This window comes from Protopterus annectens, chromosome 14.part0, assembly GCF_019279795.1.
Source record: "Protopterus annectens isolate FY-2018-M chromosome 14.part0, PAN1.0, whole genome shotgun sequence".
Classification (NCBI taxonomy): domain Eukaryota; kingdom Metazoa; phylum Chordata; order Ceratodontiformes; family Protopteridae; genus Protopterus; species Protopterus annectens.
In genome coordinates this window covers 510,090,856-510,116,138 of record NC_056748.1, presented here as the reverse complement: position 1 = coordinate 510,116,138, position 25,283 = coordinate 510,090,856, and the positions used below count along the sequence as shown (strand labels likewise).

The window sequence follows — 25,283 nt, the reverse complement described above, 5'->3', positions numbered from 1 at the left end:
ATAAAAATATAATTGGGAAAGAAAAGAACTAAAATATTTAAAAATAAAAATCTATCAATATGTGATTAAGATTATTAATAATAATTTTGAAATAGTAATTTAAGAAGTGTTACCGCTTATTAAAAACTGGATTATTTTTTCTTACTTTTGAAGATAGGTTAGTACTTATTAAAATGATTATATATTACCCAAGAATGTATGTGTGTGTGTATATATATATATATATATATATATATATTTATATATATATATATATATATATATATATATATATATATACACACACACACACACACACACACACACACACATATATATATATATATATATATATATATATATATATCCTGTATTCAATAACTTTAATACCTGACAAAGAAAATGAAAACAATGTTAACTTCATTCTTATGGTATCCTAAAAATCAAAGAATTGCTTATAGAAATCATATAAGATTATGGGAGTATGGTGGTATTAGCTTCCCAGATGTAGAATCTTACTCTATTGCTGCAAGTTTTAACTCTGTTATACTTGCAATAGACTCAACTTACACTAGTCAATGTAAAGCCATCCAAGAGCAGATTATACTAAATTCTTATAAGTTTATTAAATATGATAAATTAATGTATGTAATAATCCTTTAATTTGGTTGACAAAAATTTACCTTAGAAGGAATTTCATTTAATTTGTTAGACTCTGCATATATGAAATTGATTCTTAAAACAGTTAAGAAATATGTTTTTAAAACTCTATTAATATCAAAAATGGACATTTTTGTGCTTTCCCATTGCACACACCTCTAGTTTTAAGGAAACTTGAAACAATGCTAAAATGAATTTACTTAAAAGAAATTGATTAGTATTATGGTCTCATTGCTTTGAGAAAGGAAAAGCTAAGTCCCTAGAATATGCAATGAAATAATATAAGTTGGATGAATCTGCTTGCCAGTAATATTATCCATCAGTAAGAAATTAAATGAATTTGTGGATCAGTGAAGAAGAACAGAACACTGTTCCCCCATTATATAACCTACAACCTATTCTTAGCCTTTCAACCTCCTTTACTCATCCTGCCCCTATATCTCCTCCATTTTGGAAGTATACTAGCCAAAATGTCTACAAATTATTTTTGTTACCTGCATATAGAACTATTTATATATTCACTTGTATTGTTTTAATGCTCTACTCTTGGCACAGCCTCATTATCATCTATCAGTGTAAAACTATACTCAAATTGTATGTAAGTGGTGAATGTTTACCAGTCAACAAATGTAAAATAAAATAAAATTAAAATATTACTATATGAATACTATTATCAAAGGGAGACTGACCTACAAAGGAAGCTTGTCCAAGTTATATAAGTTAATTATAAATAATAACTTTGATACAAAATTCTGGAACTTTTTAGGTAGTAGTGGACTGAGCAACTCAATAGATGGTAAGAATAAAACTTTGTTACTTAAATCAGTCAAACTTCTTCAAGTTTATACTGGAAAGTTTTTATGTGCAAGCAATTAAAAGTGAAGTGGGGTGATTTGAAAAGTTGGAATTGAGCACATAGGAGAAATGTGTACAAGACTGGGTGACATATGGTAAGTTGCAAGGTGATAAAACAGGAAGAGTAAGGATGCAGTAATATTTAACAGAAGATTTGTATGTAGCTTTGTAGTTAACATAAGAGAGGAAAGAGCGTTAAAGTACTTAAATGCAGACTAATGGTTTAGGAATTATGTGTGTATTATTATGCCCAGTGTATCTCTATATTTATATGTATGCCTTTCAAAGGGGTGGAAATTAAGTGGAGTTATGGGTGGATGGGTGGAGAACAGGTCCTATAAATGTAATGTCATGAGGGGTGCCTGGGGAATTAGCATTGGGAATGGAGCACAGTGGGAAACAGCTCCAACACCTGAAGGAAAAGTCTATGTGTTATGCTGTCAGCGGAACAAGTTTATGTAATAGGACCATTAGTCTAATACATGCTTTGGAAGCACAAGGGATATGCTACTCCAGACTGCAGTTACAGTACAACTGTTTAGGAGTAATGTACTGCAAAACACTATGAATCTACACGTGTGTTTTCCTCAGACAGCTACAGTTTCACAGCAAACTGAATTCTGGAAAGTTTGCAGACAGGAGTGAAACAAACTAAATTTAGCTGAGAAAACAGTGGCAGCAAGAGTATAACCAATTACCTGAAGGAGAAAAAGGTCAGCCAGTTATATAATAAATACTGATTAAGGTTGTAAGCATGGGTTCTGTGGTAGGACACTGAGCTCTCACTACTATTATAAAACAAGAGACAATAACAACAACAGTTTCCAGGAAAATCTGAATGGGTAAAGCCTTTTTTTCAGCAGACACCTAGGGAGAAGAGCTCCAAATTATACCCTTTTTCACAGGCAATTAGGGTGGATTAACAATAAAAATGTACTATGCAACACTGAGCTACATATAGTTTTGTAGTTGATCATCATGTTAACTGCACTATACAGTATTGACAGCATGCTAAAGTCATACATGGCTAAAAAAAAAAAATCAGCATTTTATAGTTTATGTATAAAGTCACAATACAATTTTGGTACATATAAAATATATGCATATTTTATCCAAACAGTTATTCACTTGAGAAATATAAACAGGTGATAAAGTGAGGGGATTTTTTCATGTTTAATTTATCTGCATAAGGAGAGGACTTAGTAATGGTGATGGTTCAAGGACAGGCTTGTTTTATTGATAGATAAGATTTCAGTGGGGATTTTAAATTATAGATGGTAGAGTATTAAAAAACGAAGGGGACTTAGCAATGGGGGGGGTGCTACTATTGTAGGATTGTTTTAGTGAGATACATTTTAAATGAGGTCTTAAATAGTAGACCAGAATGAGAGATTTGATACTGTTTGATTGATTAATACATTTATTTATTTGACTTTGTTTACTGGGAAACCTGAGTGGGCAAAGCCTCTTTCCAGTGGAGGCACGCCAAGAACAGATCCATATTACATATGTTTGAATAAGCTATCAGCAAACATATACACCACCAGTCAGGATTATACAACTTAATCGGTGATACCATGTTACATACACTATATAATATTTATAGCAAATTAAGCTCAGGCACCTCTACAGAACATAGTATATAAAGCATGTATGAGTCACACTTCAATAGAATATTTAGCATTTTTACAGTGCATGTACATGCTCTCAACTTAATGGCACACAGACAGCATATAAAGCATATGCATATTTTATCCAGTCAGACAAATGCACTAAAACCAGTAACTGGGAGATTACCATAGAAAAGTTTGAGAATGTATTGATATCTGTTTGATTTGACTGTATGATATGAGGAATTAGCAAAGGGGTTAGTGCAATGACAGTATTATCATGTCACTTACACATGGGATACAATTTAGAATAAGAAAGGATCTTGAAAATTAGTTTTTTTTTCACAAGCGCTGGACTATTTCACTGAGAAATACATCTTCAAAGAAATTTTAAATTGTAGATCAGATGAGATATTTCTGATATTTGCTAAGATCAAATTCTATGTTTTAGCAACATTCACTGAGTACAGACAGTTATCACTTTTCACATTTTTGAGGGAGTACTACATGTTGGTTTAGTGAGCTCAGTTGTCTGGCAGTATGTATCAGTTGATCTGCCTGAGGTACAGAGGATGTTGTAGGCTGTCGTAATTATCAGAAAAGGTTAGTAGATTGGATAATTCCTGGCAGTTAAGGGAAGGAAATGCCACACACTGATGTGTTTGGTTAATGCGGTTATTTGCAAACTTTGCAAATTCAGTTATGAGTTTGCTTCAGTTTTGCTGAGAAAACTGTAGGTAAGTCAAAACTGATGAGGCATACAGGAGACAAGGGAGCAGATAGGACTGAGCTATGATTACATGCTTATTTTGTAAAGAATGGTTTCACTAAAATAGCATTTCTGTTTATAGCTGTTTTTTTAACTGTGTTTTGGATGTTCTGATCATATCTTAATCTGTTGTCCATTATCACCCCCAGGAGTTTCGTCATTTGCACTTACTCAAATTTATTATTGACTGATCTTCTTCTTCTTCTTTCGGCTTTGTCCCAGTTAAGGGTTGCCACAGTGGATCATCTGTCCACTCATGATTAGTTTTATTTGGATTTAGGAGTAGTTTAGATTGACCCAGCCAATTTTCAATTTTTGCAAGGGACTAATGCATGTTATCTTGGAGCTGTTTGACTGAAGAGGCAGCACATATTAGTGTCGATTCATCTGCCTACTGGATTGCTTTTCCCAGGTGAGAGACTGTGTGCATTTTTTTATAAATATTGAAGAGTAAATGTCTTAACATAAAACCTTGTGGCACACCTAATATTATTTGCTGTGGATTTAATGGATCATCAGCCCAGAGTACACACTGTGTTCAGTGACTAAGGCAGTTTTTAAACCAGCTGATTATATTGTTTGTGAGACCTAGTTCCTTGAATCTAATTCATAACATGGGATGTGAAACTGTATGAAATGTTTTAGACTGGTATATAAACAGGAATGCAAACACTTCACCTTGATTGTGTCTGCCATATATATATATATATATATATATATATATATATATATATATATATATATATATATATATATATATATATGTGTATATATATATGTATATATATATATATATATATATATATACATATATATATATATATATATATATATATATATACATATATATATACACATATATATATATATATATATATATATATATATACATATATATATATATATATATATATATACATATATATATATATACATATATATATATATATATATATATATATATATATGGTTCTACCTGACTACATCGAAACACCAAATAACCGACAAGCACTAAACCAACATGAGAACATCGACAAGCAAAATCAACGCAAACTCAAATAGCCGACTTTGAAAACGTCGACAGTTATATGCACGACCAACAACGAATAACTTCAAAAAGTAACTCTTCCAACTGCTGAATAGTGCCAAATATAAAGAAATAGCACTGACATACTTCTCCTTATGTCATACGTGTATCAAAACAACTACGAAGATACATATTACACACAAAATTGCAATCAAACGTCTCTGTCAATCCTTAAGTGTCCAACGTTACCATAAACCATAACGCATTACTCAGTAATAACATATTGTCGCTATACTGTTCTGTACGAGTAAACACAAAAGCATAACTGTTCTGTAGCAAATCACAATGATAAAACTTCAATATTCACAATTATGTCTTCAGCAGTCTGGAAATAGCTTTCACGAACTCCAGGTGAGTGTAGTTAGCAAAGTTAGCAATCAGTGACTCAAATTGTAGCGTCTCTCGCTCCTAGCACGTTCCATGTAGTATAAATAGTTATCTATGATTAACATCGGTTTACTTTTCTGTGACTGTACTGTAGTATATGTCCTGCCAATCACTCCTGGAGTACTCCCTTCATTAGAAGCCATTTTCTCTTCGATGCATAGCACCACGAATTATTACTGCTAAACGTATTTAACCATTGAGAATCTAATTAGTACGTAATTGATCTCTGAAAGTTTAAGTACTTTCATTATCAGTAGTTTCACTACTTATTAGGTGGCTTTCCTCTTTTCAGGGTTTTGTTAGTTGTACTGTATGATTCGGATTAGTGTACGCTAACTATAATCACGACATATTTCACTAACACATTATTAACACTTTGTCGGTGTAATCAGCTGTCGCTGTTTAGTACTTTCGGCTTTCTGAACTTTTGCACTTCTCAGCCTGCGAAATTTGCTGTCGATCTTCTCAGTTGTCGATGTAGTCAGGTAGAACCATATATATGTATATATATATATATATATATATATATATATATATATATATCTATATATATATATATATATATATATATATATATATATATATATATATATATAGCTTATGGAAGTTGGTAATGCTGTTTCTGTGCTATGCCCTATCATAAATCCATGCTATGTTGTGGAAAGTAACTTGTTTTCTGTTATGTAGTTGATCAGCTGTACATGAACACATTTTTCAAGTATTTTAGATAGAGGAGACAGGGTGGCTATAGGTCTGTAGTTTGTTAATTGAAGTGATTTGCCTCCTTTCTGTAAGAGGATAGCATAGGATTGTTTCCATAGTGTGGAGATTATTTCCTCTTGGAGAGGTGATTTGTATGTACAGATACTGGGTATGCAATGTCTTCAATAGCTATTTAGAGACATGCTACTGGTAGGTTATCAGTTGCAAGAGACATGGGTTTAAGCTTTTTAATAACCTTTTTATCATAGTTGTAGGAGTTGTGGTAAATGAGAAAGCAGTAGCATCAGTGTCCATGGTACTTAGTGAAGTGTTGTGTGCAATGGGTTTATAAAGGGAGTTTGTAACATTTACCTGGTATGAGTTAAGCCTGCATGTTATGTTATAGTTTGTTTCACCTGTGAAAGGGCAGGACAATGATGTTTGGCTAGGTTGTAAGTTTATTCACTGTTGGGAGTTTTACAGCGGTTTTCCTGCAGACTAGTAAAGTAGTTTTTTTGGAGTTTTACAGCGTTTTTCCTGCAGACTTGGATAGTAGTTTTTTTGAGTTTTACAGCAGTTTTCCTGCAGACTAGTATAGTAGTTTTTTGGAGTTTTACAGCGGTTTTCCTGCAGACTAGTATAGTAGTTTTTTTTTTAGTTTTACAGTGGTTTTCCTGCGGAGTAGTACAGTAGTTTTGCTTAGCCTTTAAGATGGTATTTTTAGATTGATTTTCTTAGGTCAGCTGACAAAAAAAACCCAGATATGTCATTAGAAATAAAAAGAAAAAAATTACAGGGATGGTACCAGAGCGGGAAGATAAATAATACAAATCAGGAAAATATAACACAGAATTATGAAAATCAAGGAAGCACAGAATAGCATATGAAACTTTTTGTGAAAAAGAAGAAAATGTAAAAACAACTGTGCGAAGATAGAAAAGAAGATGGCTAGAATACAGAGGAAAAACATGCACTATTAGAAATATGAAAATAGTACCATTAGAAATAAAACAGATGAATAGAGAATCTATGGAACTGGGTTTTAACAAGACATTTACGTCATCAAACACTGACTGATAAGCAATAAATGAATTATAAAATAAGCGAAAAAAGTTTGTAAGAAGGGTATAATAAATATGAAGAAATGTGTAACATAGTTGTGTATGTTGTAAAAGAACTGAAGGGCAGTAGGAAATGCAGGAAGGACAAGTGAAGTTAAGGGTTTAACTAAAACTTCAGAATAGAGTAAATTGCATGACTTCTGTAAGGCAAGAAATAAATGCCAAACAAGCTAAGGTGATCATGAAAACCCAGTGGAAATTGTAAGGATAGAGAGGTGCACATGATTTGTAAACTAAAAACAGTAAGGGAATGATTATAGAAAACAAAATCTAAGTAAATGAAACAGCAAAGCAGATGGTGCAAGAACATTTCACTTTTTATGTTAAATACGAAAAAGAATATTGTGTGGTAGTACAATTTGTTGAAAAGTTTAGTTATAAATAAAACCTCTTTCACTGTTCAATAAAAGAATGGAAATCTCTCAATAACTCAGGTGGATGAGAACTTGGATTAATATCTCATTTGAAGGACACTTCCTCAGGACTGCAACACCCTTCTAATGCAGTACTCTAATGTCACTACTGGAACAAGAATTCAAGCATCTGTTTGAGACTAGAATCCATTGTCTTTGAATATTCTCAGTATCAAAACCAGGCGTGTACTGCTTTTCTATTGTTTTTATGATATGTCCATGTATTGTAAACTTCTGGATTACTCTTAACTGTACTGAGATAGCGTAAACTGTATTATCTGAGCCTTCTTTTCATGTGTTTCCATTTTTGCCATTATGAATTTGTTCATGTTGTTTACTCTACCTGGCAAGTGTGCTAATACTCTGATTTGTTTGTGTGTTTATCTGTTGTGTAACCACTTTAGATCACCATTGAAAACAATCCCTCTAGGAACTACTGAACTTATCCCATTAGCAAAGAATCAACCAATTAAATGAACGCATTTACAATGATACAAACTACTTACTCCCATGTTCGGCAGATTGTTTTCTAGGTAACTGGTACTGTTTTTCAAACGTTGCTAGAATTAAAAAGAAATAAAGAAAATGAAACAGCTTTCATAATTATTCAGTGTTGTGTAAATTATCTTTTGCACACTAATGTATCACTGACACTATGCATCACAATAAGCATAATTATTTTAATAAAGATAATTTAATGTCTGCTTTTTTATACTTTTGCACCTGTTTTTAGAATATTCTAGTTATACTGAAGTAAAGTATGTAATGTTATGACTTAGTCTTTGATTTTATTCTCTCCATGCAGGAAATGTAACAGTCTCACAAAAGCTGAAGCTTTAATATCATAGTAGCTGGTGTGGCAAAATGGTATTTATATGGACACACTTTGGACAGCAGACTGTAGTGCCAAACAGATCAGCTCAAATAAATAGTTGGTTTTAAAACACAACAAAACATGCACCAGTTCATTATCAAAGAACAAAACAATTTCTTTTTTAGCTGAACTTTGCTACAGACTTCTGTACACAAAAAAATAACCAGTAGCAGATGGTTGTTTCACAAAATTAAATTTTACCTTTTTACATATAAAGTTAATACTGAGCTTAACTGGTTCAAATGAGCTTAAAATGTGACAGCTTGCTTCATAAAACAGTTCATGCATGAGCTGACAGCCTCCATACGCATATACTGATGTAGGTTTTTCCCCAACAACTGGGTAACTCTGTTCTTCTTACAGACTTTAAACAAGTGAAGAAGTCAAAGCCTTGTTCTGCAAAGTTTTTGAATAATGATCAAACCAGAAAACTTAGTCTATCGTAAAGGCTTTAAAAACAGTGCCACTTGCAGTCCTTCTCTTAGTAACTGTTCTAGAATGCCAGCCACTTTTAACAAGAAGCAGTACTCAACCGTGGTTCCAGAAACACACATCATTTTAAACTGTTTGCCATTTACAGCTCAGAAATAGTCACCATATACTCAGTCAAGTGCACACGCACTCACACACACACACACACACACACACACACACACACACACACACACAGCTCTGCTGATTATAAATGCCTATTTAGCTTCTCTATAGTATTTTGTAAAAGAAACTGACCTCTACTAAGTCAAGACGGGTGACAGGTACTGTAAAAGCTCAGGGCTTGCACAACAGCCCTGATCCAGGCTTATCTATTATAGTTTGTCTAAATAAAGCTGTCCAGTAGAGTACTGCTACACTTCAAGGGAGAGCCAAGTTGAAATAATAGCACCAGCATCTCAGACTGCACCACATTCCAGTGTGATGTGATGACTTTGCATTCATAGCCTTCCATATCCATTTCTGAATCTGTATTTTCAATTTCAGAGGATGTGGCCCATAGTCTTTATGGAACACTTATTTTCTACACTCAGCTTGGATTTATTTCTACTCATAATTCTTAATACAGCTGAAAATGTATACTATGTCTGCTTATTACCATGGTCTGCAAATAATTATAGACCTATTTAACAGTGGACCAATAGTTAGACCTCTGTGATAATGTCTAGGTCAACACCGAAGCACTTAAATGAGGTGTCTAAACCTGAATTAAGTAAAGGAGATAATGACACAAAAATATGATGGCGTCTACTGTTCTGCAGGAAATATCCTAATTTGGCCCCCCTCAGCCACCAAATCTGCTGTCTAGGCCTTTGCTTACTGCAGCAGAGGCTTCTGAGAACCATTTGGTATACTGTTTTCCTGCCTTAAAGGCCCATGCCATGTGTGAAAAGGTGGCTTGCCCCAGGGTATCAATGCAGTTAACAAATGTTAAAACAAACAAAAATACTCAGATGTTTTTCATGTATTACTATCCATGTAAGTTTCATAAAAAGTGCTTCTGATGTAGAAACATTGCTGTTAAAAGGTGATAGGGTTATCAGTACTCTTTCTTATAGAAACCAGTTCTATGAAATATGCTTTTAATTTGCCAGTGAAATGTACTGCTAGAGGTTTTACATAATCTATTCATGCCTAACACAGTATAGTCTAACAGTGAAATTAAGCAACATACAATGTTTGCAAATGTAGTAAGTGCATTTCGAAGATGGACTGATTTCAAGCTTTATTTATAAAAATAAGAGGAAGAAAACATTATATAGTATTTTCCTTACACCTGCCTATAATGTGCAGAGAACATTGCTGCCAAATTTCCCAGAACTTAAAAGTTTAACCCATATCTGAATTTGTTGCTTTACATTTTTGAGATAAAATTAATTCCTTGGCCATCCTTCTATGTTGCTTAACTTACAAGTGCATGCATGCATCTAGGTCCAGGGAAGTCACTGTATCACTGTACTCGGCCTTTATCAGACCCAGATCATTGAGTATAATGCCCCTTCGGTATGTACATGACCAGACACATGCAATAACTGGAACATTAGCAAAGGTTCCTTACAAAAAGAATACAGGGCATCAACACAATGTCCTCTGTGGATCGCCTGTCTCTATACTCAGTTTCCTGCAGACTACTGATAGGTGATCTATACCTCCCATACAAAGCATCCCTGGACTCCACTATGATGTACTTTTTGCACATTCACAAAACAAAGAGCATCAAAACTATTAGATCTAAAAACCTAGATTTTGGTTGCAACATAAACAGGACATGTGGAGTGACAGATATTTCTCTCAGAGAATTTCCTTTCTCTGGAACAAGCAGCCCATCTACATGAAACAAAGTCCCTCCATAACCCTATTTAACTGTAACTTGGATCATTCAATAGGAAATCGAAAATTCACCCCTGGTCTGGAACCCATGTCTCAGATGGATAGTGGCAGTCAGCAAACCCGATAATCATTAAAAAAGATCTCACTGTAAAGATTACTGCTGCTCATCTGCTCTTTTTATTCATGTAAAGAGCTCCAGGAGTCTCACTTATTGGGTCTACATTTGAGCCAATGGGAGAGACTTCCTGGAGCTTCTCAGTCAAAATTCAGGCTTCCTGATTCACTAAAGTGTGTGGTACTCACATTCAAAACCACAAAGTTGGATTCCTTCAGTTTTTTTACTTGTGTTGGTAATAGGAAAAGTGTGTGTGTGTGTGTGTGTGTGTGTGTGTGTGTGTGTGTGTGTGTGTGTGTGTGCCCCTTGAAGATCACTCATCTTCCAATAAGACCTTAGAATGGAATACTCTAAGAAGATCTGACATCTTTTAAGTTGCCCATCATTAAGGTTCCCAAATTGTTATTGTTAAGAAAATGGCATACCCCTGTATTATTTTTTTATTAACTAGACAAGACAACCCAGGAGGATTAAGTGATTTGCTGAATGGGGATTATTGTCAGTCAATAATATCAGTCATTAGAGTTTTATACTTCTCATTTTTCAAAATGCGCAAGCTCATGCAACACCTGTTCTTGCTCTGTTTACTCTTTAAGTGAAGAAGATGTGTCTGACACTAAAGGCTCTGACCTGTTAACTGCTTCTTGTAGTCTACAGTACAGGGTTTGATTTGCCCACTTTGTGAATTTGAACAAGTCACTCAGACAGTATTCCTAGGTCACCTCTGAGAAGGGACACTTTCTGCAATTGTTTACCTGATTAACAAATAAACAAAAGAAAATAATATTTAACATATGTGCCTTTTTGGTCTTTTATGCCTAATTATTTTTGGTTTTGTCCTGAGCTCTTGAACAAAGAATTTGAGAAATATGTTCATCTGCTCCTTGCATAATGTATTGCTTTCTGGCAAATTGTTGTAGAGTCCAGTCATTAAATAAAGACAGGCATGTGCGTTTCAGACCTTGTGTCCTCCAGAAAACGTTTGGCAATGAAAAGCCTGTTATTCTACCAACTAAGTATATTAGAGAAATATTTAAATTATGTTCCTGTTTTTTGTGCCTTTATCCATGATTCTTGAGCTAAGACCTTGGGAAGGAATGGGGGTGTAATGTGTTGGATTGAATGGTTATCACAACACTGTGTTGAAATACAATTCATTTTTATTCATGTCATCACAAGTAAACATCTGAATGGGTGCTGCCATACAACAGGCTATAACTGGTGTGTGTGTGTGTGTGTGTGTGTGTGTGTGTGTGTGTGTGTGTGTGTGTGTGTGTGTGTGTGTAAATACTTAGTTCTTGCACCACAAAGTAGTTATGGTGTAAAAAAAAGCATTGACTTTGGTAAACAGAAGCATCATTGTATGAGTCATGTTTCTTGGGTACAATCCTGGGTTTCCTTGTTTTGTTAACAGTGTTTTTATTATTTGGCTGTGAATAAGTTGGATGACATGAAAGCTATTAGCTAAATGTTAAAATATTAGCTATGAATGTATTTTTAATTTAACTTGTTTTTTGCATGTATACGAGTGTGAAATGAACTGAGTTGGGCTACACTTGTCTGGTACTTAGTGCACATCAGGAAAGCTATGACTTGGTGAAAAGTTTCTTCCTGTAGTGAATCATTTGATTTACTCAACCTTAGTTTGTTCAGTGTGTGAGTCTGACCAAGTCACCTCACCAGCTAGTGTTCCTGGACTGCCATGAAAAGGGACACTTGTATCCAGTAGGCTGTTGTAAACTGTTAGCAAAAGCATTAGACAAATGTCTTTTGAATTCCTGCACCATTCAGCCAGAAGCTAATTTGTGCTTCATGGTATGTTACTTGACAATGAATCCCAGCACATCTTTTACAATTTAACTGGTTGCCAGTCAAATGTTCATTACTTGTGAGTTTCAATGGAAGTAAAGTTTACTGCTGCTCATGCTAAGTCTGTTTGTAATGGGAGAGTGTTTTGTTTTGGTTATCAAAAGGCTGTCAGTGTTTTTCATGAAAAATGTTAAGTAAAAGTTTTACATTAGATCACAATTTCTCTGAGCCTTTTAAAAGTAAAGAAGAAAATAGTATGCACACTGGCAAGTTTGAACAGTGTTTTATAGTAATTGAGGGGAGACAGCCAAGTAATGGGATACTGGTACGGCTGGGGTGCAGAGGGTCCACTACCTTGCTTGGGGCCTCATTTGACCATGATCCAGCTCTGTTGACCAAGCTCCCTGTGAGGTTACCAGTTCTGCACTTAAAACACACAAATTTAGGAGAATTTGCTAGTGTTTAGCCCCTGAACTCTCAAGAAGCCTTGGTAAAATAGTTCAAGCATTCCTGTCAATGACATGCCATGGACACAAATAACTTTAGAGATAGACACTTACAGACTTTGTTGACTTCCAGAACTCATCAAGTTTGTTTCTGAGAACTAGGTATCACCTACAATATTACTAAAACTCAAACAAAGAGAGGTAAACAAAAGATTCACAACTTACAACATCCGGACCCATGTTGTTCTTTATCCATTTGTCCAGGGATCTTAGATCAGACATCCTTTCATTTAACCGAGTCTGTATTTCAGGGTTACTCTGTTTTAAGAAAAATGTACATTGTAAGATATGAAAAGTAAATAATGCCATAGCAACTCACCACAAACTTGCATATATATATATATATATATATATATATATATATATATATATATATATATATGCAAGCACACATGGCATTTTAGTTTTATTTTATTTGGCCAACAAAGGCACAGCACTGATCATACCTGAACATTTGCAATCTCAGCTTGGAACACACTTTACAATAAGAGCAAACATCATATTACTAATTACAGATAGAGAAAACAATATACACAAAACATGAAATTCAAAAACATAACATTTGTTAACACTGACAATATTGTAGAAGAAAAGAACTACATAACTTGAGTAGGATAGTCAGAGATGAGGAATAAGCATTTCATCAGAAAAAAGCCTAGACAAGATCCATTCATTTGGCTCCTAGGTCTAGTGCTCTGGAAAACTGACCCGCTTAACTGAGACCTGTGACCTGAGTATATTAATAGATAACACAACATGAAAGATTTTTTTTAAATTTTGTTGGCTCTTGTGAAGCAGCCACTGATGCCTTTCCTCAATCCCGGATTACAAGGCTCACTCCTGATACCCCATTCCTAATGTAAAACCCTACTAGTGCCTGAGATGAGAATTAGGTATCCCATTGCAGTATCAAATTCATTGAAATAGGGATTTCTTTATTTATATGTCATACCTATTTCCCACCCCATTGTTCAATGTGTAATGATGTAATGCTGTTATGGATGAAAACAACTGTCAGCGCAAGTGTTAGTATTTGTAAGCGTGGGATGCCTAGCCATGGTATCACCACCAGGGCTGTCATTCCTGCTAATGATCTATCCTCCTGGGATAGGCAAGCCAGTAAAATACCTCTGCTTTTCCTATCTACCTAGTCTGCTGCTCAAAGGCTGGGCTTGCTAGTCGAACTCAGGTTTCCTGGGTCGCTTATTCCAACTACATTCTAAGACAGTTGTATTTTGACTTCTGATTATTGCTAGCACAATAAATTTCAATGCCAGCAATGAATCCCAGTGCTGCAGTCCTAATCCTATATTTATGTTGGTATTAATGTTGGAATTATGGAATATTTTGAAATGGTTTTGTTATCCTTTATAGCCCAAGACAATAACGTTTGAATGCTAACATTGTGCAATAACATACTAACTAATCTCACTATGAAATAGCAGCCTGACTGTAACTTTTTCATGTTCCAGAATATTTATCATGATGTAGTTAGATTTAGTTAATATTAGTAGTGCTGCAGTCTGCTAATTCGAATATACAGCAATTGTAATTCTGACACTTAAAAGAGCTTTCTGAGAAAACAGATGTTTTGTTCTTGTGAGTCATCAAAGAATGTTTGAAAAAAAAGAATGCTTGGAATGTTGTTCTAATGTGCTGATCCTAACATGGCTTGAGGTAAGGGATTTCAAATTCTAGACTCCAGATTTTTGCTTCCATACCAGTGTCACATCAGTAGAAAAGTGATGAGTTTAAATTAGTTCTTAATGTACAGGTTAATGACCACAGGCTATCCCAGATGCTTAGATGCCTGAATACTATTAAGCTGTAAGGATACTGGTGAAATGCACTGCACAAGTGAAATGATTAGGATAATCTTAGTTACTTACTTTGCTATGGTGTTTTACCACAAGTAAAAAAAAACACAGTCACCTTCACGTAAGAGGACTCTTTCATATGAAGATGGTCTGTGTGCTCAGGTCGCAAGATACTAACCTCTACATACTGAAGATTTTCTTAACAGATCCTAGGACTGATGGAAAATATTAAAACACATTTTCTATACAGGGGTTTAGAACACCTTGTAGATAAGCTTCAGTGTGTGCCCATGTTTGTGTGTGTGCGTGTGTGTGTGCATGTGGGTTACGTTCATTTGACTGAAACTCATTTCCCTGACAAGTAGTACTTGCAGTGGACTGTAAGGCAGATAAAAGGGATATGTCCTTTTCCCCACTGTAGTGCGACCTTGGAGTTAGTTTATATAGTTAGGAAGGTGTGGGGGGGCACAGCCCCCAACACTGGGGTGTGTGTGTGTGTGGGGGGGGCTGAGCTCTCAACCGAGTTTGATTTAAATTCTCTGCTTTTTGTTTTATATTGTTCAGTAAAACCAAACTAGGTTGGGGGCTCCACCCCACACCCCCAGTGTGAGGGCCTGTGTCCCCACCCCCCAACTATATATAATAACTCCAGGGTTGCACTACAATGGGGGAAAAGGACATATCCCTTTTATCTGCCTTACAGTGCACTGCAAGTACTACTTGTCAGGGAAATGAGTTTCAGCCAAATGAGCTGTCAGGCAAATGAAGGTAACCTATATATATATATATATATATATATATATATATATATATATATATATATATATACAGGTTTACTATAAAAAGTTTGAAAGTTAACTTACAGTCAACTCTGGAACGTGGAAATGCAGCTTGTATTCAGAGTTTTGAGAGTCAATATTTACTGTGGATTGCACTACATTGGGGACTGGGAAACTTACCCTTTTCCTGAATGTAGTGTGATTTCGGAGTTGGAATATATAATTTGCAGGGTGTGTGGGGGTGCAGGGAGGCTGCAAAATGTGTGTAGGAGATCTCCAGACATGAAGGTAAGTTGGGTAATATCAGTAATGTTGAAATCGACATTACCACATTCTACGGTGTGAAGACTCACTGGATGTCTGTTTTGCTCATACAGTTTGGGTACGTAATAACTCGACAAGAAGATTTTCAAACTTTTGATAATAAATGATATGTGTCTAAATCTATCTATCTATCTATCTCTATATATATATATATATATATATATATATATATATATATATAGTTTACTACATAATACCGCCGTTCACATACCTGCCATCCATCCGATCGTCATACATAATGTCGAAAAGCCATATAACTGCATTTACAAAATAATTAATCCATTAGTTCGCAGAGGACCTAATTTCAAACTACTGAATGGCGCACAAATTAATGCGACAACCTCTGATGACGAAAACTCGTATGCGATGAAGATCTGCTTGTCGCACTAAATAAAACAGAGATATAGGGTGGGACTACTAGACGATGCAATTAAAGAACTAACAGTCATGAAGACTGTCATCAAATTGTGTTTATTGTGCAACAGGTGGATTTATTGCCTTACAGCGTATGGATAACCTGGAGGCCTAAGGAGAGTAATTTAGGAGTGTGGAAGGGTGAGTAAAACAGAGATGTGAGTAGGTTGTTTGAATGTCTGTCAATGACAGTAAATTCGCTGAAGTTATAACATATACTGTTATTAAAGCTCATTATGAACAGTATTATGCTAATGCATATTGATGTAAGTATTAATTGTGCATTGTACAGTGACAGCTACAATGAGTGTTAGAAAAATCTATACATGCTGCTTAGAAAAATATATTTACATACATGCTGCTTAGAAAAATATATTTACAATGTGTGCTGCTTAGGAAGATGTGTATTTAAACATTCAAACACATATAAGTTGTGTGATCAAATATATAGAGAAATGTGTGCCTTAGTTAGGAATAAATGTACTTAAATCCATAATAGAGAACAAAGTTTATGTAATGCATTTAATTCTGTAATAGTAGAAATAAACTTGCATATTATTGCTTGAAGCACAAGCTGCAGTGTAATCAGAAATTTGACCTTGGCAGCTTGCACACAGCCTGGCTCATGTCTTTCAAGTAAAGATTATTTTGCAAAGTTAGAAAATAATAAATCTGTTCGCATGTGTGTCCTCTTTCCTGCCTCCACCAGGAGAGTAGCCTTGTGCACACTATCTCTGATAGTGCAGCTGGGAACGAGGAAGACAAAGAAAGGCATTAAGGAAGACATACATCTATTGTATTCGAACTAATCAGAGAACCTTGAATTGGCTACATCCTCAGGAGGTCATCGTGACTGACCAGGTGTTTGCAAGGCTGTAATATTCTGATGGGAAAAAGACTTTTGAAAACACAAATTCAGCACTTTTACTAAGTTACTATGATGTAAAGACCCTGTCACTGACCACGCCAGTGAGGTGGGCAAAAGCTGATTGTAAATGCTATAAAATGGCAAACACTGTCTAATAAACTAGTCAAAATTCTATACAACTTTGTGTATGGTTTTGCCTCCTAATGTACATTAGAGAATAAGATATCTGAGTTTTCCTGCATTATTGTTTGTTATTGATTGACATTGTTTTGAATAACTCAATGATTTTTACAGTCCGATTCTAACAAATTTATTTAACATTTTGGTCCTAATCGTGCCGGAATTCCCTTGGTAAGCTGCAGGTCACAGAGTGCATAAGTGCTAATAAATCTGCGAGGAGAAGCTGCGAAAAGAATGGTTCTTCTTAAAGTGAAAAGACCTCCGACTGAATTGTTGTGTGTAAAGAGGCTGTCCACTTTCTGATCTGTGGCTGAAAAGCGGAAGACTGGGCCCCAAGGAGAAACAATAAGAGCAGGAGGCTCAGGTAAGAAGAATTTCCCTCTTTGTCTTTGTTTTAGATCAGGGACCAGGTTACACTGTGCTATTGCTAAGGTTTGTGATAGCAGGGAGAGAGAGTCAAGTATTGTATCTTGAGTCATAGATCAGGGAATAACAAAGCAAAGTAAACAGTCATTCTAGACACTACTGTGGATATGGGGAAATAAGATACCACGTGGTACAAGAGAAGGGTTACGTAACAGTCTTTTTAAGACATGGGAAATCAGTGCACTAAGAGATCACGAGATCCGCCCCTAACGGATAATGTGAAGCATATGCAATTACAGTAAGCAAATAATGTGAGATATTTTGCAAAATGTGTTAACAACTATAAATTTGATAGTAAACTAGATAAACTTTCACTAGTTAAACTCCTTAAACAAGCCTTAATCTAATGCAGGGCGTCAGGCAAAAGAAAAACAGCACCAACTAGGCATACCTCAAGCACATAGGTGGATTGAGGAAGCAAATTGTAAAAAGAAAAAAAACAGAAGCTTAAAAATTCTGAAACATTTTTAGACAACAGAGTGAAAGGTCTAACAGACAGAATCTCTGAAAAATGAAAACTTAGAGCAGACTGGACTTGCATTAATGCATACAACAGGGAAATGAGACAGTAGATGGATATTATGCTAGATTATTAAAATGCTTAAAATAAATCACTGAACAAGCAGGCTGCAAGCCTTACTTGAGTATGCTAGACGTACTGAAAGACACTTTAATAGTAAAAAGAAAAAAAAGGGCACAAGTCTTCACTGCTGAAGACGGAGCTGAAGTATTTGTATTACAGTCAGGTAAAAAGGGCATCTAGCTAGGGACTATAAACAAAATAAGAAAGCAATAACAGAAGATAAAGGAGATGTGGACTGACTATATAATAGTGATAATAACCAAAAATCATCAGGAAAGGTTAATAAACAAAAAGAAAATGTGAATGTAGTAGAGGGAATAGAGGAAGTACAAACAGATGTAAAGAATAAAAATGAAAATACAATTTTAGATTTAGCATTGTTGAGCCTGGAGCTCTACCTAGCAAATACAAAACCAAAAGTAACACTTCTGGTGGAGGGAAGAAAGGTCAAATTCCTGTGTGACTCAGGAGCGTCACGGACTTTGATACACCCTCCAAGTTACCAAAACATTCTAAATCACCTGATTATATATTAGTAAAAGCAGCAAATGGACAGCTATACAGGAACCACTTTCCCATAATATAGCAATAACTGACCCTGTTTCAGGTATGACTCAAAAAGTAAAATTGTAGTTTCTGCAAAAATATCCAGTAAACTTACTGGGAAAAGACCTTGTGCAGATATTTGGCATAGCAGTAGTTCCTACCATGCAGGGTATGGAAGCACAAAGACAAATGAATGCTCTTGTGGTGTGATCAGAGGGTGAAGCCTATTATTGGTACAGCCAGGACCTAGTTATGATTGGTCCAGGGGCAGTAACCAAAGAACTGATAAACGTAGCCATCAGTAAGGTACCCTCCCTTGACACTGATCAGCAGCACTTGTTACATTGTACTCCATACTACTGTAGCACACCAGGACCTAATAAGAAATATAAGTAAAAATCCTGCTGACAAATTAATATTACAAACTTTATGCTGGGATACTGAGGGAAACAGTGTAGTAAGCTGTTCATTACCTCAGGAGTTCATGAGATTGTATAAGCCCAATAGACTGCCACATGTCAGCTTGACAAAAGAACAAAAGTGTTAAATGGGCAGACTTAGAAAAAAGGTAACAAAATGGGAAAACAGACTGATTTAAAAATGTCAGGACAAGGGATATAAAACAAAACTGAATTGGTTGACACAGACACATACAGCTGTACACTTGCAATCTAGTAAGGACAGCTGATTAGCATTTTATTAAAAGAAAAGAAAAGGCCTTGTGTAAAATTCCAACAACTCTGTGGTCAACAGGCAAGTTAAATGTAGGGCTTATTCAAGCAGCAGGACCAGTTACAATTACCCCAAAGTCAGCTTTTAGACCACAGAAAAAAACAATACATTTTGGAAAAGAATGCAAAAGTAAAAATTAAGCCTATAATAAGCAGCATTACTCAAAAGGAGTACTGGTAGAATCTCCTGATTCACCATGTGATACACCCCTATTTCCTGTTAAAAAAAGCAAACGGGGAATGGCAGATGGTACAAGATTTATAAGCTGTGAATAATGCAGTAATACCTAAAGCACCTACGGTGCCAGACCCACATACCTTGTTAAATGATTTAAAGCCACAACAAAAGTATTTTACTGTGGTAGATATAAGCAATGCTTTCTTTTCAATACCTATACATCCTGATAGTCAATATTGGTTTGCATTTACATTTCAGGGTAAAAGGTATACATATACACGACTACCACAGGGATATTGTGAGAGCCCAATAATATTTGCACAAAAAATGGCTAGCAATCTGGCAGGGTCTACCCCACCAGAAAGTAGTCAAATTTTACTTTATGTAAATGACATCTTGCTAGCAGCACCCAGCAGCAGTGCAGGGTGAATACAGTAGCATTGTTAAAATTTTTAGTAATACAAGGACACAAAGTAAACAAGAGTAAGTTACAAACTTTGGGAAAAAAAAAACACAGGTTAGATACCTGGAATATGTGATATTCAGTAAAGGTAAAATACTAAATAGTGGGAAAAGAGAAAAGAGGGAAAAAACAGCAATTTTGCAAGCACCCAAACCAACAACTAAAAAAGAAATAATGTCTTTTCTTAGGTACAACTAATTTTTGTTGGAACTGGGTACCAAATTATTTCACAATGGAAAACAAAAGCAGAAATGGCTTTCTGCAGGTTGAAGCAGTTAATAGCTTCTTCATTAGTTTTAAGACTTCCAAGTTATCACAAACGTTTTTTTAGACCATAGATTGTAAGCAATGGTACATGACATCAGTATTAAAGCAACAACATGGGGATAAGCAATGCCCCATAGCTTACTATTCATTACAGTTAGACCCAGTGGTGCAATCTTTGCCTCACTGTGTACAAGCAGTAGTTTCAGCAGCAATGGCAGTACAGGCTTCAGCCTCAATGGTGTTATTCCACCCTCTCACATTGAGAATGCCTCATGCAGTTGCAATAATTCTGCCACAAGAAAAGTTGCATACCTTTCTCCTGCTAGACATCTTTCATGTATGACCATACTGCTGAGTCAACCTCATATAAACAGTTAGCTTTACCTAGACAAGATCTTACAGATATGCCCTTGGATAATGCTGAGGTGACATATTACGTGAATGGCTCATGCAGAAGGGGTCCTACAGGAAAAAATCTGGTGGGGTATGCAGTAGTTACAGACACTAAAAATTTAGAAGCACAAACTTTGCCACACAACTTGTATGCTCAAGCAGCAGAACTGGTAATTTTGACAGAAGCATGTATTTTAGTAAAAGGCAAAAAGTAAACATATATACTGATAATCAGTATGCTTTTTCTACAGTGCATGTGTTTGCACAATAATAAAGAAAATAGAGGGATGATTACATCCAGTGAAAAACCTATTAATCATGCAATTTATTTTGGAGCTATTAGAATCTATTCAGTTGCCTACTAAAGTAGCTATTTGTAAATGTGTAGCTCATACAAAACAACAGGATAAGATTTCAAAGGTAATGCACGAGCTGATGCAGCTGCAAAGCAAGCAGCCTCAGACTCAGGAACTTTATTTTTTAATAAAAATTACAGCCCTTTGAAATTTTAAATTTAGACATGTTAAAAACAATGCAAATGCTTACTACAACAGCAGAAAAACAAAACTGGGTAAAACAAGGTGCAATTTTAAAAATGGACTGTACATTTCCAAAGGAAAAAACAATATTACCGTCTAATTTATTTAGAAATGCAGCTTTGTTGAGCCATGGGCAGAGCCATGTCTCAACAGGGGATGGTACAGTTAGTAAATAAAATATTCCAAACATATGGATACATAAATTATACAATAAAATTTTGTGCAGCTTGTCATACTTGTAACAAGCACCATGCACAAGGAGCATTTAAAACAAGCAAGGGAGTTTCCCTACACCACCATATCCATTCCATACTATTTGTATGGACTTCATAGAGTTGAATAAATGTGAAGGAAAAAATACTGTTTAGTGATCATAGATATGTTTTCAAAATGGGTAGAAGCTTTTCCTTAAGGAATCACTGTGCTTACCACCCACAGTCAGCAGGACTGGTGGAGAGGTACAATGGGATTTTAAAAACAAGTTAAGAAAGTTGATGAGTAAGACTCAGAAGAATTGGATTTGCTGTTTACCTCTAGCATTGCTGAGCATGAAAACAGTAACAAATGTGAAGGGTTTAATCCCTTTAAAGTAGTATTTGGAAGGGCATATTATGTGCCTCAGTAAAAGCTCTCATGCCTGCAGGGCTGGAGGCTGACAGTTCACTAGCTAATTAAATAAAGAAACTGTTATGAATAAATCTGTTTTGCAGTTTAACTCTTTTTCAGACAAAAGAACTTTCAGCTGAATAAAAACTTTGTGACTGATACACAAGGGCAAAATGGCCAAGAGTAAAGAAGACAAAAAGCAGAGCAACCCAAGAACTATTGCATAATTATTTTAACTATGTATTTGTTAACTATAAGTGTGACAATTTTTCTCTTATTGTGGTTTTTCCTGCACTCAACCACACAAGTGAAAGTGAGAAGACGTGATGAACTGTTTATAGACTGGCATCCAAATTTTAACACGCACCTGGCCATGAAGCAAGTGTATACAGAAACTATGCACATTTCAAATTGCTGAGTTTGTACAGCTATACCAACAAAATATAATAGACTTTAACGTCCTCTGTCCCTCTGGGGATAAAATAAGACTTTGGAAAGTTTTTTTATACAGAAACTGTGAGATCACAGGACAAAATTGCTTTATTTTTACCTGTTCACACAAAAAGGAGTTGTATGTCTCTACAAGAGTAATACCCTCCAGGTGGGCTGGAGTAATGGTAATATAACAATGTCTTATAAATGTTACATTAAAGTCAAAAGTGGGGGTACTGTTTGTAATACTAACCATGATTCATATCTGAGTTCAATGAAAACTACATTAAATGCAGTATGTGACAATCCAGTCTTAACTAAGCAATTGTCTATTAAGAACAGAAAAATGTTTCATGCAGGGATAACACGTATCAGTACCAAAGTAATGATTTTATTTGTGGGAAAAAGGCATATAAATGGTTACCTGAGAATTGGTCCGCAGTTGTTTTTGGGTTATCTGGTTTTAGCAATAAGACATACTGCAGAATTACCTTTGGGTAAAATACTTAAACGTAAGGAAAACAGCTCGAGAATCTGAAGGTCCAGTGAAAAAAACCTGTGAATCCAGTTGGTAAAATCGAAGCTGGTTGAAAAGGCCATAATTCAGTGAAAGACAAAAGTAAATTGACTCATATGAACTTGGGCAACAGTGTTATATCCAGGGCAGGAATACCACCAGCCTATGGAGCAGTCAAATCGATCTGGGAGCTGAGAAAGCTGTCAAAAAGTCATGAGCAATGCAACTTTTTCCACCCTAGAATTGGTGACTAATGAACTGAATGCAATAAAAACTGTTGTGCTACAAAATCGAATGGCTCTTTACTTCACCCTAGCGGCAAGAGGTGGTACACGAAGAAGAATGCTGTGCGTACATTCCAGACAACCAACATGAAATCAATGACCACCTAGAGGTAATTCAGCAAGTATCAGCAATGACTAAACCAGGCCCAAACCCACTGACGGACTTTTTCCAGAATCTGTTTGGGGGGGGTGGGGTTCCATCCTATTAAACATTTAATTGCTATTTGTGTGGGTATACTCCTAATAGGAACATGTGTTTACTGTGAAATTCCCTGCATGAAAAGATTAATCAAAAATTTGTTGATATATCTGCTACTAAAACTTTTTACCAAAGTGTTGAAATTAAAAGATTAATTTCAAATGATGCTTTTTCTGAAATATAAAACCAATGACTTACTTAGCTAAAAGCCCTTGAAAGGGAAAGGCTGAGGAATGAAATAATATTGTTTATGTTTTAAACAGAATAAAATGCATTAACAGGAGGGAGAATGTTAGAAAAATCTATACATGCTGCTTAGAAAATATATTTACATACATGCTGCTTAGAAAAATATATTTACAATGTGTGCTGCTTAGGAAGATGTGTATTTAAACATTCAAACACATATAAGTTGTGTGATCAAATATATAGAGAAATGTGTGCCTTAGTTAGGAATAAATGTACTTAAATCCATAATAGAGAACAAAGTTTATGTAATGCATTTAATTCTGTAATAGTAGAAATAAACTTGCATATTATTGCTTGAAGCACAAGCTGCAGTGTAATCAGAAATTTGACCTTGGCAGCTTGCACACAGCCTGGCTCATGTCTTTCAAGTAAAGATTATTTTGCAAAGTTAGAAAATAATAAATCTGTTCGCATGTGTGTCCTCTTTCCTGCCTCCACCAGGAGAGTAGCCTTGTGCACACTATCTCTGATAGTGCGCAGCTGGGAACGAGGAAGACAAAGAAAGGCATTAAGGAAGACATACATCTATTGTATTCGAACTAATCAGAGAACCTTGAATTGGCTACATCCTCAGGAGGTCATCGTGACTGACCAGGTGTTTGCAAGGCTGTAATATTCTCATGGGAAAAGACTTTTGAAAAACACAAATTCAGCACTTTTTACTAAGTTACTATGATGTAAAGACCCTGTCACTGACCACGTCAGTGAGGTGGGCAAAAGCTGATTGTAAATGCTATAAAATGGCAAACACTGTACGAATAAACTAGTCAAAATTCTATACAACTTTGTGTATGGTTTTTTGCCTCCTAATGTACATTAGAGAATAAGATATCTGAGTTTTCCTGCATTATTGTTTGTTATTGATTGACATTGTTTTTGAATAACTCAATGATTTTTACAGTCCGATTCTAACAAATTTATTTAACAATGAGTAATATATTAAGTTTAACTGACATTGAAAAGCATCTTGCTGTAATGGTTTTATAAACTCTGCACATGTTTTTTTTAAATTGTATCAGTTGTTCTGTAGTGTAGTCTGTGTTTGACATTGGCACTAGATACATGAGCATATAGTCTGTGTGCGCTGTGACAGCTGTCTGTATACTCATATTTAAGGTTACTTACATAGTAGTAGGATGATTCCTGTCAGCTGTAAGCAGTATTCCCTATGAAACGTTTGTTGAATGAAGCAGTGATAGAGTTGACAGTGATTGTTTTTACGTTGTGAAGCGCACATTAGAAAAGCATACTGCATGCTGTTGTGTACCTGTGGAGGCAT

General features: G+C 35.3%; 1 protein-coding gene across 1 annotated transcript in view; it reads right to left on the bottom strand.

Annotated features, from left to right (window-relative positions):
* The window catches only part of LOC122788694 (prominin-1-A-like), an 899,670-nt gene that overhangs the window by 19,881 nt on the left and 854,506 nt on the right, over window positions 1-25,283 (bottom strand). The window contains exons 18-19 of the mRNA XM_044055589.1: window positions 13,375-13,467; window positions 8,090-8,143 (exon numbers count right to left, since the gene is read on the bottom strand). Coding sequence (XP_043911524.1) covers window positions 8,090-8,143; window positions 13,375-13,467 — 147 coding nt within the window. The remainder of the gene's footprint in view (window positions 1-8,089; window positions 8,144-13,374; window positions 13,468-25,283) is intronic.